This window comes from Phascolarctos cinereus, unplaced genomic scaffold, assembly GCF_003287225.1.
Source record: "Phascolarctos cinereus isolate Bilbo 61053 unplaced genomic scaffold, phaCin_HiC Scaffold_9;HRSCAF=440, whole genome shotgun sequence".
Lineage (NCBI taxonomy): Eukaryota > Metazoa > Chordata > Mammalia > Diprotodontia > Phascolarctidae > Phascolarctos > Phascolarctos cinereus.
The window spans coordinates 214,399,737-214,413,152 of record NW_027556402.1 but is presented as its reverse complement, the minus strand read 5'-3'; the positions used below and the strand labels follow the sequence as shown (position 1 = coordinate 214,413,152).

Here is a 13,416-nt window from a genome sequence, read left to right as displayed (position 1 = left end):
GAGGCAAGCGGAGGAAGGAGCCTTCGCCGTCGCCGCCGCCGCCGCCGCCGCCGCCGTCGGCTCCCCTCCCGCCCCACGTAAAAGCGAGAGGTTGTGTAATCCGGGTGGGCCACGGGAACAATGAGGCGCTGGAGGAGGACAGGAGGAAGGCCGCCTCCATCGGCTTCCCCAGATTTACGCAAACCCCCCTGCCCCCACCCCGCCGCCTCCGCCCGGATCCAGCTCGCCAGCTCCCTTACGCCACTTACTTGACCTAAGAGGCTTAGTGAATAAGGCTTGGCGCACTGCGGCTGTGCTGCGCCTCAACCCAGCTTGGTGCCTTGGCCCCGCCCCGGGGCCCGCCCCGGATTGGCGGTGCAGAGCAGATCGGTCGCTGATTGGGCGGCGGGCGGGCCGTTCGGGGCGGCTCCGGTGGGTTCGGCTGCCCCGGAGTGATAAGTTCGGCTGCAGACTAGTCGCCGCGCCAGCAGCGAGTTGGAGCTCTATGGAGGTGGCGGTGGGTACCGGGTGGAGGCTGCAGCAGCGACTCCCTTGAGCTGAGACCTTCACCTAGTCCCCGGCTCCTTCCCCCTTCCCTCCCCCTTTTTTGTTTTCCGTTCCCCTCCCCCTTCCCCCCGTCCCCGACGACCGGATCCTGAGGAGGCAGCTGCGGCGGCGGCTGCTGAGGCCTCGGTGAAGGTGAGATGAGCGGGGCCGCGGCGGCCGCCGTGGAGCGGCGCGCTCTAAGATGGCCGCCGTCCTCTGGCTCCTTCTCGAGCGGCACAAAATGGCGGCGGCAGGCGGAGGCGGCCATGGCTGCGGCCGGGCTGGGTCTGGCCGCCCGCCGCGGGGGTCCCTGCGTGGCCGAGCCTCCTCGGGAAGGCCCCGGGAAAGAGGCTGGGCCCGGCGGGGCTGGGACGGGCAGCGGAGGGGCCGCTAGCCCGAGGCGCCGGCCGAGGGCGGGGAGGGAGGCAGGAAGGAGGAAGGGAGGGAAGCGACCGGCGGGAGCGGCCCGAGGCCAGGCCGTGGCAGGAGCGCCGGAGGCCTCGCTTGGCCGTTTCGCATTGCGGCGGCGGCGGCGGCCCGGGGCGGGACCGGCGAGCGGGCGAGCGAGCGGCGGCTAGGCGGCCGAGCCTGGCTGCCGGATCGAGCCGGGGCCGGTTACCGGCTCGGCCGTTCGAAAGGCGCGTGCGCGCGGGCGGGGAGAGGCCGAGCTCGAGGCGGCGGAGCAGCACAGAGGAGTCCTTGGTGACGGCCCGGCGGGGAGGAGGTGCGGGCTCCCGGAGCGCCCCGAGCCCGCCGCCGGGGATTTGGGGAGGGGGCGGGGAGGGGCCGGGACCGAGACCTAGACCGAGACCTTCCTGTCCCGAGAACAAAGAGCGGCTGGGCCGTGGGCGCTGCCTGGGCCTGGGCCGGAGCGAGGGAGGGAAACAAAAGCTGGGCCCCAGGGACTCCCTGGTCTTTTGTTTGAAGGGCCGGGCCGGTGGCCGCTCCGTCACCTCCCTCCAGTGATTAATTAGACTAGCGGGGTGGGGAGGGGGGGAGGCCAATCGATAGATCCTGCTCGGTCCTGGCCGAGGGGGCCTCACTCTCCTAGAGTGAGGCGGGCACAATTCCCGTGGGTGGTTGTTTTTAACTCTGGTTTAAGGACATTGGTCAGCTGGTCAAGCTCCAGCCTCTTTGAGAAACCAAGGTATCTGTACGGCTGTTCTGGTCAGCCCCAAGATCCGGACGGGTGGGGTTTGGGGGTTAAAAAACAATTTGGCCATTTTTCACCTCTTCTCCCCCCCTCCCTGGGGTGTTTTGGACACACTTTTGTTTTTAGTCCGAGGAGATCTGCATTGCAGTAGAGACCTGAGAAGCCACCGCCCTGGCATCTGGAAGAATCTTAGTTGGATTGATAACCGTTTTAGGAATGGGGGGGGGAGAGATTCTTCTGTATGTACTACTATCTCTAATCCTGATTATTTTCGCCCCTTTTAAATTTTTTTCTTAGGTTTTCACTTCTCCCCCCCTCCCCCCACCCCTCCCCACCCTCATCCATTAATATTATTCTTTTGAAGACTCTTCGTTGTCAAGCCGCCAAAGTGGAGAGTGCGATTGCAGAAGGGGGTGCTTCTCGTTTCAGGTAAGTAATGTGTGAATAGTTTTAACTGACAAAGTAAAACTGGGGCAAAATATCCAATCATAATGCTTAAGATCCACAGATACTGGGGTGAACCCAACAGGTTAATGCTGGAATCCTATTTGCTGGAAAGTCTTTAAAAGGTTTTCATTAGGTCTCCTTTAAATACACCAGTACAACTTAGCTCCTTCCTGTTCTTCACCTTGCTCAATGGTTAACTAGTTGGCTGTATAATTAGATGGAGAAACCACTGCTGAACCAGCTTCAAAAGCGGCAGAGTTCAGTCTTTCACTTCAAATTGGCTAAATAGGGATACAGAGTAATCAAAGAATTTGTGTAGACTTTTCCAGAATGATATAGCATTATTGGCCCTTAAGATCTCTTTCCTAAAGATAGCACACTCATGTATAAAGATCTGAGGGGTCGTGTCAGGTAAAGTTATTTTGGCTTAAAAGCTTTGTCTTTTTGAAAATAGTGCTTCTTCGGGCGGAGGAGGAAGTAGGGGTGCGCCTCAGCACTATCCCAAGACTGCCGGCAACAGGTATCTCGATTTACATGTCTCTGAAGCTGTGGAATATTAACATTCCATCTTAGAGGCCTTTGTTCTCTAGTGCAGTCTGTACGTTCTTCCTATCCTTCCTCACATTTCTTGTAATTGATCTAGTCTTAGATATTAGGAACGCCAAAATAAATAATGCTGTACTAATGTTTGGGGCAAAATTTGCCTGAAGGCCATGAGTCCTTCACTAATTAGTGTGCATTACATTATTAGCTCCTTGTTTCTTCTCCTACCTTGTGTATTTCTTGGGAAAGTAGTCCTCAAAATTCCTATAGTATTTGCTATTTTTTACTTTTTATTTGGCTCTCTTACTTAGAGTCATAAAGCCTTAGATCTAAGGACTGTTAATCTTCTGTTCTTGATGCCCTCGTTTGTGAAAAGAGAAGAGACTGAGACCCAAAGAGATTTACAGTTCCAAGAAGCCACTTAAGAACTCTCCTAGAGTAGTGTTTACAAATTTCTAATTTATCTATATACCTCTGTATATGTGTGGGGGGGGTTCAACTGATCTCTCCTCCCTCTTTCTCCCCACCCCACCCCCAATTTTGAGCTAGTGAATTTAGTACATTTAGATATTTGTAGAAGTTATTCATAATCCTGGCTTTTACTCTTCTCCTTTCCACTCTTAATCAGCGAGTTCCTGGGGAAAACCCCAGGGCAAAACGCTCAGAAATGGATCCCTGCACGAAGCACTAGACGAGATGACAACTCCGCAGCAAACAACTCCGCAAACGAAAAAGAACGACATGACGCAATCTTCAGGAAAGTAAGAGGGTAAGGAAAGAACTTTTATCAGACTGTCAACAAAAATGGCTTGCAGACCATATAAATTGTGTTGATAGAGTGACAACTAGTAATGTATTAGCAAAGGAGATGAAGAGTAATAGTGCACACATTAGCTTTAAAAATGTTCAGTGCATTATGCTGATGAGCCAGCATGTAAATACTTGGTAACATGGGATGTGGTAAGATATTTCTCGAATGGTAGATTAGATTCACTGGATTTAGAAATACATACTCTTTGTTAACTTTTTTCTGAATTCCCAGTAGGTTTGTCTTTTTGTTCATAAGCCTCCCCACATCTCTAGGACTTTTCAGGCAGTAGGGATTCAGTATGTGTACACCCAAAGCTTAATTATAAAACATCATTGTTTGACCTAAAACATAAAGTAAGACCCAACAGTCTTGACCGTTGAGTTGTGCGTGAAAATTATTTGTTAGGTAAGAGAATATAGCTACTTCTTATAGGCTCATCACATAAACTAAGGAAAATGTGCAGAAGGTATTCTGGTATTTGGACTAGTGCCAAGAAGAAACATTTAATGTCTGTTTTGTTCTTTCCCCAGCATACTAAATAAGCTTACTCCTGAAAAGTTTGACAAGCTATGCCTTGAGCTCCTCAATGTGGGTGTAGAGTCTAAACTCATCTTAAAAGGGGTCATACTGCTGGTAAGAAACTATGAATGTTAAAAACTGTTTTCTTCCCCCTTCCCTTTAATTATTTAACAGCTTAAATTTAATGAATTTTTTAATTCTTAAAACACCTGAATTAAGTCAATTCGTATTTTTAATTTGTGGTGATAAAACTATTCTTGAAGATAACTATATTAAATACTCTTTGAAATTGTGTGACTTGCAAAATGCTTGACTCAAGTAACTTTGAAATTATTGAAGAAGAGGGCGGGGGGGGGAGCATGAGAGGGAGGGAAAGAGACATTAATAAGAATGAATATAGGGTGCACAGGGTAAAGGTAGAGTGAAGGAAATGTTCTGGAATATTTGAAGAGGAAGAAAACAGTACTATAGGAATTCAGGAAGGAAGATTTCATAGAGGAGGTGACTCCTAAGCCAGGAACACTTTGCTTTGGGTCCCTAAAGTTCAAAAAGTACTGTACTTAATTAGAACTATCAACATCATTCCCCAGCATCCAATTGTGTATGAAGAGGCATCTATAGCAGCCAGGGTCCTGGTTTCTTTTTCCAGTCAAATAGAAAATAATTTCTTTGAAAAACAGTTGTAGTAATACAAATGGAAGGAGGACACAGTCTACAATGATTAGCAGAATTCTTGAGTGTTTTTTTCTTTTTAATCTCCATTTTCTTGTTGAGCTGTATAATAGATATTAAGTCCAATAGCAAACAAATAATGTTTATTAAAGGAGCAAACTTGTATTTGTAGATTGTTGACAAAGCCCTTGAAGAGCCAAAGTATAGCTCATTGTATGCTCAACTATGTCTGCGACTGGCAGAAGATGCACCAAACTTTGATGGCCCAGCAGCTGAGGGTCAACCAGGACAGAAGCAAAGCACAGTAAGGGTTTGTTCATTTTTCTTTCTTTTCTGCTTGCCAAATAGTTTGCATATTTATATTTGCTACTCATTTGCTTTTAGAATATTTCATTAGTATCTCTTCTTTTCAATAGACATTCAGACGCCTCCTAATTTCCAAACTTCAAGATGAATTTGAAAACCGAACCAGAAATGTTGATAGTAAGATTTTTCGTTTTTCTTTTCCCTGACCTCTGTCCCCTTAAGCCCCCTGGTGGTTTTTGTTAATAAGCTTGAGCACTGAAACTTGGCTTTGGTACTTTCTAGTCTATGACAAACGTGACAACCCCCTCCTTCCTGAGGAGGAGGAACAGAGAGCCATTGCTAAGATCAAGATGTTGGGAAACATCAAATTCATTGGAGAGCTTGGCAAGCTTGATCTTATTCATGAATCTATCCTTCATAAGTGCATCAAAACAGTAAGTATTCAGTGTTTTGTTTTTTCCTTTAAAAGTTTAAATTAATGATGTAGCCTTAAAAACAGAGAACCATTTTCGTACCTTATACCACTTGGTGTCAGGTAAGGTGTAGACCATTTTTAGGTAACCCATAAGCTTTTAATGTTTTAAAGCCATCTGCCCAGTGTGGCTGTTTTGGGAAGCTGGAATGCCTTAGCTGATAGTTTTCACAGTATATTGAGCTGGTATTATGTTAATGGTGGCTAAAAAGAATTTAATCAGTTCTCTTATTCTTGGTACATTACAGCTTTTGGAAAAGAAGAAGAGAGTACAACTCAAAGATATGGGAGAGGATTTGGAGTGCCTCTGTCAGATAATGAGGACAGTGGGGCCTAGGTTAGACCATGAAAGAGCCAAGGTATTTAGTCTTTATATCATTCTTCTCTTTTATCTCCTATATCAAACATATCAGTTATGAGGGCATAGGCCATTCCAGTATATTTAAACAAAGACTTTGATTATAATTTTTAGTATGAATTAGTAAATGTTTATATCATGTGCAATTTTATCTTAAATTGTATCCCAATTATTCTATCTTTGTCTATTTCAGTCCTTAATGGATCAGTATTTTGCCCGAATGTGTTCCTTAATGCTAAGTAAGGAATTGCCAGCAAGGATTCGTTTCCTGCTGCAGGTAAGACTGTGTCCATAAATAACTCCATTGCTGATTTTGATTCTTTGCCAAATAAAATGTAAAATAACTTGGTTTTTTTGTTTTTTAAATTAAAGGATACTGTGGAGTTGCGAGAACACAATTGGGTTCCTCGCAAAGCTTTTCTTGACAATGGACCAAAGACGATCAATCAAATCCGTCAAGATGCAGTAAAAGTAAGGGATGATTTTTTGTAATACTTGAGACATAGTGGGGACTTTGCTAATTCTTGAACATCTCCATAAATGTATGAGATTTGATGATTTAGGTTGCCAGTGAGTTTAGTGCATTGAACTTCATTTTGCATTTTCTCATTTTTATATTAGGGCTGAATAGATTGGTCGTGCTGGCTTTTTAACGATGGTTTTGCCTTCTAAGTAATTGTATAAATTGTAATCAGATCAAAACCTTGTTGTTGTTTTGAAGGATCTAGGAGTTTTTATTCCTGCTCCTATGGCTCAAGGGATGAGAAGTGACTTTTTCCTGGAGGGACCGTTTATGCCACCCAGGATGAAACTCGACAGGGACCCACTTGGAGGACTTGCTGATATGTTTGGACAAATGCCAGGTAACTGAAATTAATGAAAAGTTAATGTGTAGAAATTTTTTTAGAGATGTATAATCCTTATTGTTAATCATACTTTTTTAGGTAGCGGAATTGGTACTGGTCCAGGAGTTATCCAGGATAGATTTTCACCCACCATGGGACGTCATCGATCAAATCAACTCTTCAATGGCCATGGGGGTCATATCATGCCTCCTACACAATCCCAGTTTGGAGAGATGGGAGGCAAGTTTATGAAAAGCCAGGTAAGAAAGCGTTTTAAAGCATTTTCACATGAAGTTAGAATACAAATTTCCTTTAAAAATGAACTGAATTGTATCTACTCTATGAAAAACATCTAAAAACTTAATTTCTGATAAAAATTAGGAAAATGCCCAGATCTCTACAACTCATAAAGCCATAATCTTTTCACTTAGATTGTGCCAATTAGTGGACCTGGAAACAATTGGCTTCATTCTTAAGTACCAGTTAGGCTAGATGGTACATTTTTTTTATTCTCCTCCATCATTCACTTTTTTTGGGCATATCCGGCTAGGCTTTCTTCATGACTTGACTGTTCTGATTCTTTATTACCATAATTTGTGGACTCCTTCATATCTAGACTTTATTTCTTTCTTTCTGAAATAGGGGCTAAGCCAGCTCTACCATAACCAGAGTCAGGGACTCTTATCCCAGCTGCAAGGACAGTCGAAGGATATGCCACCTCGGTTTTCTAAGAAAGGACAGCTTAATGCAGATGAGGTACTTTACCTGTGTTATTCATAACCATAGTTTGTGGATTCAAAATATATTGCCCAATGATTATAGAAAGACGCGTTATTACGAGGACTTAATGCTGGAATTCTTTACCTCTTTTTTTTTTTCTATACTTTTCTTTTCTCCTTTTCTTTCTTTGGATGTCCAGCGTCCTGTGAACAAGATTATGAGATATGAGGGCAACGCTACCTTTTTCATTTCCTTACATATTAGTGGAAGGAAAATATTAGACATGGTTTATATTGTTCCCTGTAAATAAGCTGTCTTTTCTTTTAACTTAGGCGTAGTTGAGCTGATGGAATGTAACCCTAAGAAAAGAATACTTAATAGGTTTATTATAAATGTCAATCCCACCTTTTAAGTTTACCTGCTAGTAAACTTAGAGCACTTATGTAAAAGGCCTTCACTAAGATTCTACTATGCCTGATTTGGGGGAACAGGTGAAACATAAAGGTTTCTAGGTGATTGTTCTTTAAGTCTAATGGCGTTGTAAGAATAATTTGTATTTCATTACAGATTAGTCTGAGGCCTGCTCAATCTTTTCTAATGAATAAAAATCAAGTGCCAAAGCTTCAGCCCCAGATAACTATGATTCCTCCAAGTGCACAACCACCACGCACTCAAACACCACCTCTGGGACAGGTAAGGAACATCTTAAGAGTTCCTGTATGATAACATTAGGACCTCTCTTCTCACCCCCCCTTTTTTTCCATACTTCTGTAGAGAGCAAATGCCATTCCTTTTGGTGATAAAGTCAGGACAACTGAACATATAGGACTAAACGGAAGATGTACGTGAGATGTATGTGTACAACATGATGTAAAGATCATCTTTAAATGTGTTTCATTGCTATTTTTAGACTCCTCAGCTTGGCCTCAAAACTAATCCACCACTTATTCAAGAAAAGCCTGCCAAGATCAGTAAAAAACCGCCACCATCAAAAGAAGAACTACTCAAACTAACTGTAAGTTATCCTTAAAATAGTCCTGGAAATCTTCCTTAGTTTATGGCACAGCTAGGAAAGGTGCTTATATATTGGCTGTTTTTTCCCTTTCAGGAAGCTGTGGTGACAGAGTATCTGAATAGTGGGAATGCAAATGATGCTGTCAATGGTGTACGGGAAATGAGGGCCCCCAAACACTTTCTCCCAGAGATGTTAAGCAAAGTAATCATCCAATCCCTAGACAGGACTGATGAAGACAAAGAAAAAGCAAGTGCTTTGATCAGTTTACTCAAACAGGAAGGAATAGCCACTAGTGACAACTTTATGCAGGTATGGGAGCATTGCTTCTGTTGAAATAACGTAACTGCCCAATAGTCTTGAAAACTGTTGAACTGAAGCTCATGGGGCTTTTGGGGTTTTTTCCCTCCAGGCTTTCCAGAATGTATTGGATCAGTGCCCAAAACTTGAGGTAGACATCCCTTTGGTGAAATCCTATTTAGCACAGTTTGCAGCCCGGGCCATCATTTCAGAGTTGGTGAGCATTTCAGAGCTAGCTCAACCACTGGAAAGCGGCACCCACTTTCCTCTCTTCTTACTTTGCCTTCAACAATTAGCTAAGTTACAAGATCGTGAATGGTTAACAGAACTTTTCCAACAAAGCAAAGTCAATATGCAGAAAATGCTTCCAGGTAAGAAGGTGCTGGTTTTGTGTTTGTATGAGTAGTCGGTTCTTTTTATGAGGATGCTTGGAAGGCCGTTACATTTTATCTTTAGCTCACCAAGAGGCAGTTGTGGCACAGTAGGTAGAGAGCTGGATTCAAGCTGGAAAGCCCTGTGTTCAGGTTCTCCCTTTAACACCTGAATGTTGACCCTGAGTAGTCACCGTCTTAAATCTCTAGGCAGTTTTCTAAGACAATTGCGAAGGAGCCTAGAGGCTATACTGGTAGAGGAAGCTTCCTCAACTGGAAGTTGCCCTGTATCACAGAGTCCCCTAGCCCTGTTGAACAAACCACATAAGCACCCACTATGGTATTAGACAATGGGAATCACAGAAATATTCAAACTTCCAATCAAGGTAATAGCAAGCTCTTTATGAGTAATTTTTTGTAAATAAAGGTGGTCCAAGTATGTTAGTTATTTATCTTTTCTATATATGCAAATTGCAGTTACCAAAACATCAAGAATTCAGTATTTAGTGTATTTGTTATGAAGTCACTGCCCTGGGATGCAGTGCTTGTGTTCATTTAGTTAAACCTTACTTGATTTTCAAAATTAATTAACTTTTTACTTAGTAGGATTTGACCTTTTTCACTTGCAGAAATTGATCAGAATAAGGATCGAATGTTGGAGATTTTGGAGGGAAAGGGACTTAGTTTCTTGTTCCCACTTCTCAAATTGGAGAAGGAACTGTTGAAGCAAATAAAGTTGGATCCATCCCCTCAAACCATATATAAATGGATTAAAGACAACATTTCTCCCAAACTTCATGTAGACAAGGGATTTGTGAACATTTTAATGACTAGGTAAGATGTTATAAATTGTGGTCTTTAGACTCAAGCTGAGAAAAACGATGAAGGCATTTGGTCGTAACAGTGCTTCTAATCTCTAAAATTTCACCAAAAAGACAGTAGCTTTCAGGTCTGACTTGTTCTCTTTTGTCCAGCTTCTTGCAGTATATCTCTAGTGAAGTAAGCCCACCCAATGAGGAAACAGATTCTTCCTCTGCTCCTTCCAAAGAGCAGTTGGAGCAGGAAAAACAGCTGCTTCTCTCTTTCAAGCCAGTAATGCAGAAGTTCCTTCATGATCACGTCGACCTACAAGTTAGTGCCCTATACGCTCTTCAGGTGCACTGCTACAATAACAACTTTCCAAAAGGTGAGTCAGTATTTCACTTAATAGAGGCTTGTGTGAGCCTTTGGCTTTTGAGGTTAGGGTTTTAATACCATAAATATGGGTGGCTTAGTTCTTACATGTTACTTGATGGTGGGTTTTGATTTTCCTTGTAGGCATGTTACTGCGCTTCTTTGTTCATTTCTATGATATGGAAATAATTGAAGAGGAAGCTTTCCTGGCATGGAAAGAGGATATAACCCAAGAGTTTCCAGGGAAGGGCAAGGCTTTATTCCAGGTAAATTTTCACTTAAACTGATAATGTTGTCTGGCCTAAATTCATACATGAGCTTTTAAAAACTAAGTATTGTATTAAATGGTTCTTGAATGTCATACTATTTATCTACAACTGTGGAACATCACTGGTGCTAGATTCATCAATGTCTTTTAAGATAATTAGGGGTTAGGCATAATACAACAAAGTAAATCCATTGAGAATAAGACCTTGGCACCATAATTTTAAAATAAAAAGTGGCTCATAGAGAGAGATGGGGTTTGGAAATTTTGCCAACCACAGTATGAGAGGAATTATTTGGCAGATTGTCCACCTAGCTACTACTGATTTGCATTAGAAAAAAGCTTTTCAGTTGAAGCCACCTACAGGTTGGGAAAGGTATAGAAATTCTCCCTAAATGTTAAATTTACATTTGAGCACATTGAGCCTGTTCATTTGATTTACTAGCAAGGGACATAATAGGAAACAGAATTTTTAGGATTTGGGAACTAAAACTGGCGTTTTAATATTCTCTTGTGTATAAATGAAGGAATTAAAAGACCTAGCTTAATGTTTTTTCCCGTACTCCACAGATACTACCTTAGATTTTAATATAGTCTTGAGCAGGTCCAAAGAAAATATCATTTTTTCTCAGACTGATTAGAGCATCACAGTAACTTCTTACAAGCTGAGCAACAGGTCTCTTTAATATGTTTACATTTGGGGTGACTTAATTTCTAAAATTAGGGTCTAGGGTTTAGAGGAACCTGGTTTCTAATCCTAGGCATTCTTGCCAAAGGTGACCATTCCATTTGGGCCTGGTTATGGCACTTTGGCATAGGTAACTTAAGGTTCCCTTTCTAAGGTGTAGTCTGGTATTCATGAATATGGCTCTGGGAAAATAAAGTTCACCCCATTCAACAGCAGAAGTGAAATAGGATTTTGTATTAATAGAGATCTATGCCACAGAAGCAAGATTCTTTGGTGCAGAATGCTAAAAGCTGTTCATCTAATTTTCGTAGGTCAACCAATGGCTCACCTGGCTGGAAACTGCTGAAGAAGAAGAATCAGAGGAAGAAGCTGACTAAAGACCAGCCAAAGCCTTAAAATTGTGCAAACATACTGTTGCTAGGATGTAACTGCGTTTGACCTAACCACTGCGAACATTCATTCCGCTGTCATGTTTTCACAATATCTAAAGCAGAAGCATGTCAATAGGATGTTCTTCTGCCTAAGGTTTTTTGTAGTGTAACGTCTTAATCATAGTCTACCATCAAATATCTTAGAGTATCCTTAATGTTTAGATAGTGTATTATAGTAGCATGCAATAATTACATCCTGAGTTCTCAAGCGGAGGCAGTCTGTTGCAAGGACCTTCTTGGCTGCCAGTTATCATAGGCTGTTTTAAGTTAGGAAACTGAATAGCAACACTGAATACTGTAGAGATGCACTTTGCTCAGTGTAATACTTGAGTCGTTGCAATATTTGATTATCCATTTGGTTGTTACAGAGGATTCTTAACTGTAATCGATGGTTGTTGCCGTAATAGTATATTGCCTGTATTTCTACCTCTAGTAATGGGCTTTATGTGCTAGATTTTAATATCCTTGAGCCTGGGCAAGTGCATAAGTCTTTTTAAAAGAAACATGGTTTACTTGCACAAAACTGATCAGTTTTGAGAGATCGTTAATGCCCTTGGAGAAGTGGTTTTTGTGGGTGTGAAACAAAAAATGGTGAGAATTTGAATTGGTCCCTCTTATTATAGTATTGAAATTAAGTCTACTTAATTTATCAAGTCATGTTCATGCCCTGATTTTATATACTTGTATCTATCAATAAACATTGTGATACTTGAGGGGATGTGTGTGTGTATATTTTGAATTTCTCTTAAATTTCTCTGGAGAATTGTAATATGCCTGGAGATGATCAGATATTTTAGAGAATGGCTAAGCTCTTGAATCTTCAGATCATGGGTCCTAGCAAGTATTCTTTCCAGTTCATCGTTCTACTCTCCTAATGGCCACTCTTCTGCTTCGGGAGTTTTGTTGACTCGCAGGTATATTGATATCCCTGGGAAATCTTGGTTTTCTAAAAGCTTTTTCTGCACTCAAGGTAGTAGGCTGATGACTTCCAACTTTGGGTTTGTCCAGCAATAACAGGCTGCTGTTGCAACATGATTGAATGACTTTTAAATGTAGTGATACGTTTCATCAGGCAGAGAATGGAGTGACGGGATGTATCACTGGATTGAAGGTTTGATGAGTAGTGTGATCATATGACTTGTCTCCCAGATGTTTGCAGGGCAAGCACGCTGGTGGTGGTGGTGTTTGTGAAGTAATTTGGTTACTGAATGAGGTTCAGACTGTCACTGGTCTCCTTATGAGTTGCACATAGGTGTTGGCCAAAGTGATCACCCATTTAATTCTGACAGCCTTGGATTAAGAGTTAACAGATTTGCATTTGTGCCCCTTTCTAATTTTGACCTGAGATAATGGGAAGAGTGGAAGGACATCTATAGAAGGATAACTGAAGAAGATTGACAGGAAAAGTTGTGGCCAGTGAGGTTGGAGTGAAATGAAGCTGCATGGGCCCACAGTTTATGTGGGCAGCAAAAATAATGTGAATCTCCAATAAGTTTGCTAGAGCCCCTGCATATGGGTGATGTTAACTTTGCATTGTGGAAATAAAACCTGTACTCAAAATGCAGGCTGGTTGCTCTTGGAAAGCAAACAAGCTTGATCCTTCACTCCTTTTTCTTGGTTTTCCTACCCCAGCACTTGGGCTTTTATTAAGGAGGTTAAAAAGGCAATGGAGGTGAAAGGATCATCAAGCATGTGAAACTAAGAAAGGAATAATCCTATCTCTTAGCACCTCAGATAAGACCCGAAGTGAAAGTCAATGAAGAATGACTTTCTGCTGAGCTGTGCTGAGCCAGCTGTTGAGTTGA

At 42.4% G+C, this 13,416-nt stretch overlaps 1 protein-coding gene and 1 non-coding gene across 2 annotated transcripts; both read left to right on the top strand.

The window, feature by feature from the left end:
- Window positions 1-558: 558 nt before the first annotated feature.
- EIF4G2 (eukaryotic translation initiation factor 4 gamma 2) lies at window positions 559-12,324 on the top strand. Its single transcript, XM_078148661.1, has 22 exons — window positions 559-678; window positions 2,043-2,107; window positions 2,580-2,645; window positions 3,297-3,437; window positions 4,010-4,112; window positions 4,843-4,980; window positions 5,087-5,153; window positions 5,259-5,410; window positions 5,697-5,807; window positions 6,000-6,083; window positions 6,179-6,277; window positions 6,528-6,669; window positions 6,751-6,911; window positions 7,294-7,407; window positions 7,939-8,064; window positions 8,282-8,386; window positions 8,480-8,695; window positions 8,796-9,054; window positions 9,684-9,888; window positions 10,029-10,240; window positions 10,372-10,493; window positions 11,492-12,324. Exons 8-22 carry the CDS (start codon window positions 5,327-5,329, stop codon window positions 11,555-11,557), a joined length of 2,106 nt encoding a protein of 701 aa, XP_078004787.1. The 5' UTR covers window positions 559-678; window positions 2,043-2,107; window positions 2,580-2,645; window positions 3,297-3,437; window positions 4,010-4,112; window positions 4,843-4,980; window positions 5,087-5,153; window positions 5,259-5,326; the 3' UTR covers window positions 11,558-12,324.
- On the top strand, window positions 7,457-7,605 carry LOC144455540 (small nucleolar RNA SNORD97). The gene has a single exon (XR_013484259.1). It is a non-coding gene; the product is annotated as a small nucleolar RNA SNORD97 (small nucleolar RNA).
- Window positions 12,325-13,416: the final 1,092 nt, after the last annotated feature.